This window comes from Cicer arietinum, chromosome 7, assembly GCF_000331145.2.
Source record: "Cicer arietinum cultivar CDC Frontier isolate Library 1 chromosome 7, Cicar.CDCFrontier_v2.0, whole genome shotgun sequence".
Classification (NCBI taxonomy): domain Eukaryota; kingdom Viridiplantae; phylum Streptophyta; class Magnoliopsida; order Fabales; family Fabaceae; genus Cicer; species Cicer arietinum.
Window position 1 is genome coordinate 11,367,537 of NC_021166.2, and position 7,001 is coordinate 11,374,537.

At 35.0% G+C, this 7,001-nt stretch overlaps 1 protein-coding gene across 1 annotated transcript; it reads right to left on the bottom strand.

Moving 5' to 3' along the window:
* Positions 1 to 5,582: 5,582 nt before the first annotated feature.
* On the bottom strand, positions 5,583 to 6,263 carry LOC140921109 (uncharacterized). The gene has a single exon (XM_073370976.1). The coding sequence runs from the start codon at positions 6,261 to 6,263 to the stop codon at positions 5,583 to 5,585; it is 681 nt and encodes a 226-aa protein (XP_073227077.1).
* Positions 6,264 to 7,001: the final 738 nt, after the last annotated feature.

Below are 7,001 nucleotides of genomic sequence, written 5' to 3' on the forward strand. Positions count from 1 at the left end.
TGGAGGAAGAGATTTACATGAAGCAACCTGATGGTTTTCTTGTTAAAGGCAAAGAAGACTATGTGTGTAGGCTCAGAAAGAGTCTATATGGTTTGAAGCAGGCCCCGCGTCAGTGGTACAAGAAGTTTGAGTCAGTTATGTGTGAGCAAGGCTACAGGAAGACTACTTCTGATCACTGTGTCTTTGTTAAAAAGTTTGCTGATGATGATTTCATTATCTTGTTATTGTATGTTGATGACATGCTTATTGTTGGGAAAAATATTTCCATGATTAACAGGTTGAAGAAGCAATTGGGCGAGTCATTTGCCATGAAAGACATGGGAGCTGCTAAGCAGATTCTTGGTATAAGAATCATGCGTGACAGGAACAAGAAGAAACTTTGGCTGTCACAAGAACACTATGTTGAAAGACTGTTACAGAGGTTCCAGATGGAAAATGCTAAGGCTGTAAGTACTCCTCTTGCTACTCATTTTAAATTGAGTACTAGTCAGAGTCCTACCAATGAAGCTGAAAAATCAGATATGCAACGAGTTTCTTATGCATCTGCTGTGTGTAGTTTAATGTATGCAATGGTGTGTACAAGGCCTGATATTGCACATGCTGTTGGTACAGTTAGTAGATTTCTGTCTAATCCAGGTAGAGATCATTGTAATGCTGTGAAATGGATTTTGAGGTATCTTCGTGGTACTACCAGTTTGAGGCTTTGTTTTGGAGGTGATAAGCCTACTCTTGTGGGATATACTGATTCTGATATGGCTGGAGACATTGATTCCATAAAGTCTACTTCAGGCTACTTGATTAAGCTTGCAGGGGGAGCTGTGGCATGGCAATCCAGATTGCAGAGGTGTGTTGCATTGCCCACTACTGAGGCAGAGTTCATTGCCATTACAAAAGCATGCAAGGAATTGTTATGGTTGAGGAAATTCTTGCAGGAGTTTGGTTTTGTTCAAGATAAGTATTTGCTATTTTGTGATAGTCAAAGTGCAATTCATCTTGGTAAGAATTCAACCTTTCATTCTAGGTCCAAGCACATTGATGTTAGGTATCATTGGATACGTGATGTTTTGGATGCTGGGTTGTTGGAATTGGCCAAGATTCATACAGATGATAATGGTGCTGATATGATGACCAAGACATTACCGAGAAGCAAGTTTGAAACTTGTTGTGAGATCGCCGGTTTGGCGGTCACCTCCACATAGTTGTGAGGGGGAGATATGTTGGGTTTTGGGCTCCCTTCCTATGTGGAGAAAGGCCCAATATGTGCAAGTCCATGTGTCTCACTTATCCAAGTGGAGAGAGGTCAGATTAGTGGGTGTGAAAGAGCTGAATTCAGAGAGAGAGGCAAAGAGAAAAGTGAGAGAGGAAGAGCAAACCCTATTTTCGCATAAAACAGAGCAGCTGCACTAAATTCGCGATTTCTCCTTCGTTCACCGTCGGATCGGGCTGAAATTTGGACAGCAGGTTCGTGACTCGTGGTACTTCATTCTGACCGTTTGGATCGTCGATCAGAGGTCTGAGGTGGGAGAAATTGGACTCGGACAGCAGCAGTTTTTCTGGTTTTTTTGCTGAACTTTTTTTCTCAATTTCATGTTTGTTTTCTCATTGTGTTGGCTGATTGTTGTGCTAGTTACCTTGCTGTTTTTGGCTGGTTACTGAGCACGAATTTGTGCCATATTAGAAACTCTTTGTACCCATATTTTGATCATAGTGGAGCTTTATTACTGGCTTGGTCCCGTGGTTGTTTACTTCTCACATTGAGAAGGTTTTTCCACGTTAAAAAATTATTGTGTCATTTGTGATGGTGATTTTAGTTGCTGTGATTATTTGTTGATTGCTCATCACAGATTCTTGCAAGTTTGGGAAATTGATTTATCCGCTGCTATTGCTCTGTTAGAATTGTTATTGTATTTGTTGTTGAATTTCCCATTAAGTTTATATTCGATTTATTAAGACTGATTTAAGGATTATATTTGATTGATAATTTAAATTAAGATAGATCAATTTTGATCCAATTAAATTGGGATCAAATTCAATTATTTGATTAAAGAAAAAATAATAAAATTTTAAATAAAGAAGTTTAAATAAATGATAAGTTTTAAAGAAAAAATTAATATTCCTTTTAAGTATATAATATATATATATATATATATATATATATATAGATAGATAGATAGGTAGGTATGAGTAGGGAGATGTGCTTCAATTTCCAAAACTCAGGAGATGATTATTTAAATCCAATTATTGTTAGAAATTGATTTTAATCATTGTGATTTTGTAATCGCACACATCTTTTAATGATGAAGACGAAAAGGATATTAGATGAGATTAAATGTGAAAATGTCAAATATGCACATTGTCTTATTTCATTGTATCATTGGCATTTATATATTCTAACTTCATGACTTGTATCATTTAGTTAGTTACAACAAACAACACAGTAAACTAATCAAATTGTAATTGAATTAACCACTTCAACACTCCTCCTTAATTCAAATTGATCTACACACAATTCCTAGTTCATCTCTTAGATATTTAAATGTATCTATCTTCAAAGGCTTAGTGAGAATGTCTACCACTTGTTGTTCACTTCTGCAAAACTCCAGCTTCAACTTTCCCTTGCTAACTTGTTCTCTTATGTAATGAAATCTTGTCTTTATGTGTTTGCTTCCTCCATGAGCAATTAGATGCTTTGTCAAGTTTATAGTTGACTCGTTATCAATCTTCATAGTGACTGCTTATTTTTTCTTACATTCAGTTCTTCAAACAATGCATTGAGCCATACAGCTTGACAAGAGCCATGCAGCTTCAAGCAATGTATTGAGGCATACAGTTTGACACTATAAGCCAAATCAGGTATTGTGTTGCACATATATCTCAAGCCTCCTATCAGTCTTCTAAATTTTGTAGGATCCACATTTTCTTCATTTTCATTTTTGGTTAAATGCATGCCAATTTCAGCTGGAGTTGACACTGAATTACAGTCATCCATCTCAAATTTCTTCAACATCTCAGCAACATACTAGGTTTGATGAGCAATTATTCTAGCCTTTGAACTTTAGAACTCAATTCATAGGAAATATGAGAGTTGTCCCATATCAGTCATCTCAAATTCCCTCGTCGTGTTTTTCTTAAATTCTCCAATTTTATACTCACTTTCTCCTGTAATGAGAAGATCATCTACATACAAACATACAATTATTACTCCTATTTCTGAGCTTCCCTTCACATATACACCATGATATGCACTTGATGAAGCCAAGTTGAGTTTAAGAGCCAACAATTTTCTTTTTCCATGCTCTTGGAGCTTGTTTAAGGCCATATAGTGTTTTCTTTAACTTATATACTTTATTCTCTTGGTTCTCTGTCTCAAAACCTGGAGGTTGCTCAATGTATACTTCTTATTCAATAGGCCCATTTAAGAGTACTGACTTCACATCCATTTGATGTATTCTCCATTGTTTCATGCTTGCAATGGCAATGACCATTCTTATGGTCTCAATTCTAGCTATTGGTGCAAATACTTCTTCAAAGTTTATCTCGTCCCTTTGTAAGAAACCTCTAGCTACAAGTCTGGTCTTGTATTTGATCACTTCACCGCTAGGACTTTGTTTCATCTTATATACGCATTTCACACATATTGCTTTCTTTTCAACTAGTAGCTTTACTAGTTCCCAATTTTGATGTTTTTCAATTGAATGCAACTCATTCTTCATGGCTCCAACCCATTTAAGATGTTGCACAATACACTCAAAACTTATTGGTTCAACTCCTGCTAATAATGCCAGATGCACTAGCACACCATCTGAATCAATCTCATTATCTTGAATCATGTCACAATCCTGCAACCTTTGAGGTAAACTTCTTTGTCTTTGGTTTCTTCTTGTTGCATTGTTATTACTATTGTCCCTATTGCTTTCATTCAGTTGTAACTCTTATGTACTGTTGTTGTCACCATCAAGCATGACTTTTGTTGATTCTCTTATTTCTTCATTGTTCCACTTCCATTCTTTAATCTCATAAACTAAAACATCTGTGTTGATCACTATTTGTCTATATATACGATCATATAGTATGTATCATCCTGTTGCATGGTATCCCACCAATACCATTTTCTTTCATTTATCATCTAGCAACCTTCTAAGCTGATATAGGACATATTTGTATCATATTGAACCAAAGACCTTTAGATGACTGATGTTTGGTTTAATTCCTGACCATTTTTATTCAGTTGTCACTTCATGGAGCCTATTTGTTGGAAATCTATTCAAAATATAGGTGACAGTTGCCAATGCTTCTCCCCACAAAAACTTTGGCAGCCTTTTTCCTTTCAACATGATTGTTACCATGTCCGTGATGAGTCTGTTCTTTCTTTCTGTAATGCCACTGTGTTGTGGTGTGTAAGGTGGTATTATTTCATGCACAACCCCTTCCTTCTCACATAATTCATTAAATTCTTTTGACACGTATTCTCCTCCTCCATTTGTTCTTAAGACTTTAATCGAATGGTCACATTGTTTCTCAACCATCACTTTGAACTTCTTAAAAACATTTAACACCTCACTTTTCTTCTTGATTAGACGTGTTCGTAATATTCTAGTGAAATCATCAATGAAAGTTACAACACACTTAATGTCTTCAATTGAGTCAACTTGCATAGGGCCACAAAACATTTGAATAAATCACTTCCAACTTCTCCTTTGAACTGACTTGTATATGATTGTTGAAATGATTTATATGTTGTTTGAATTGGACACGATCTTCACACATTTCAGTTGGTTCTTGTATTTGAGGTGGTCCTCTCACCATACCTTATCTACTAATCTTCTTGAGATCTCCAAATTTTAAATGTCCCAACCTGTAATGCCATATCCATTCCTATCTACTTGCTGCCGAGGCCAGACATTTATGCTCCAGCACCTAAATTGTTATCTTAAAGGTCTTATTCTTTGACATATGTGCCTTTAAAATAAGTTTGCTTTTTTCATCATACATTTTCAGTTGCTTATCCTCAAGTGTCATCATGTAACCTTTCTCAAATAGCTGACTAACACTTAGAATATTACACTTCATTATAGGGACAAATAGAACTTCTGAAATTTTTGAATGTTTTTCATCATTTTTTTGAATTAGAACTTCTCCTACACTCTATGTAGTAAGTGATCTATTGTATGCAAATTTCACTTTACTTTTAATTGATTCATCAAGATTGATGAACCAGTCTTTCCTCAGACATATGAGTTGAGCATCTTGTGTTCAAGTACCACAAATTTGTTCTCACTTCATCTTCCTTAGTGGTTACCATCAACATTATAGATTCATCATCTTATTTTTCATGAGCAAACTCTGCATAATCTTATTGTGATTCTCTTTTGTTGTCTGAGTAACACTCATATGCAAAATGCCTCCAATTTTTGACAATTGTAACATTGAATGCTACTTTTATCAAACTTCTTCTTACCACCTCTTCCATTTTGATTGTTGCCTCCTTTTTTATGATTGCTTTAACCACCTTGATTATTACCATTATGACCTTGTTGATTTATTGCATTTGTGTTGTTGTAATTTCTCTCTTTTCCACTTCTCTATTTACCTTTGTCTCTTTTGTCTTTGTTATTCGATTGTGCTAGTAGTGCAACTTCTGAATTCTTTTCACCACTGCGCTCTTTCATTCTTTGTTCATGTGCCTTAAGGGATCCTTGTAGTTCTTGAATGCTCATATCTGCAAGGTTCTTTGATTCTTCAATGGCCACCACCACGTGATCAAACTTTGGCAATAAATATCTCAAAATTTTCTCTACTACAGATTGATTAGTAGCGCTCTCACCATAATTCTTCATTTGATTCACCAATGCCATCACTTTTATGAAAAAGGCACCAACTTCCTCCTTTTCTTCCATTTGAAGCAATTCACATTGTTGCTTGTGAGTTTGTAACCTCACCTTTTTTACCTTCCCATCTCCAGCATAAGCTTTCTCTAAGTTCTCCCAAGCAACCTTTGAGGATTCAGCTTCACCAACTATTTCAAAGTTTGCAGCATCAACACACTGATGGATAATGAACAATGCCGTGAAATATTTCTTATTGGATTCCTTATATGCAGTCGTTTGCGCTTCTGAAGGATTTTCAACAAGAGAATCAACACCTAACTTCACTAAATCCCACACATCTTGATATTCAAACACAACTTTCATTTGCTTGCACCATTTATCACAGTTTTTCCCATCAAGAATTGGAAGATTTCTAGGGAAGTTTCCATTTGCCATGATCGAAACTTTTGCTCTTGATACCACTGTTATAAACTGATTTTAATCAATGTGATTTTGTACTTACACTCACCTTTTAATGATGAAGATGAAAAGAATGATAGATGAGATTAAATGTGAAAATGTCAAATATGCACACTACTTTATTTCATTGTATCATTGACATTTATACATTCTAACTTCATGACTTGTATCATTTAGTTAGTTACAACAAACAAAACAGTAAACTAATCAAATTGTAACTGAATTAACCACTTCAACTTACAAGGAAAAAAATAATGTATTATTCGATTAATATTTTGTTGAAACAAAATCTCAAATTAATATTTTGAAGATAATCGAACACATTAATTAATTTTTAATTGTGATTCTAAATGTGTTGCTATTTAACTTGCATTTTTTTAGTTATTATTCAAAAATTACAACTATGCAATAACAAAAGGGGGGAGAACTAGTTATTAGATTTGAGGATGGCTCCCAAGGCAACTCATAACCATGATGTAGCCAAAATGTTTAAAAAAAGCAAAAACAACATCAAGAACCATAAGAAGATTGATCTCCATATTGATGGCCCATGAACAAGTACAGTTAGGACAACAAGGATAAAAGTGACACTGATGTTGCACTTATGCAGAAAGTTCAACTTGCGCATAGAGAAGAAACGTTGACACCAAACAGTTGTCAAACGATTTTCGTCACAATATTCACTCAAACACAAACACAAACACAAACAAATAA

Bases quoted from the DNA above. Each gene is read 5' to 3' on its own strand.
- LOC140921109 (XM_073370976.1), bottom strand. From the start codon at position 6,263: ATGGCAAATGGAAACTTCCCTAGAAATCTTCCAATTCTTGATGGGAAA.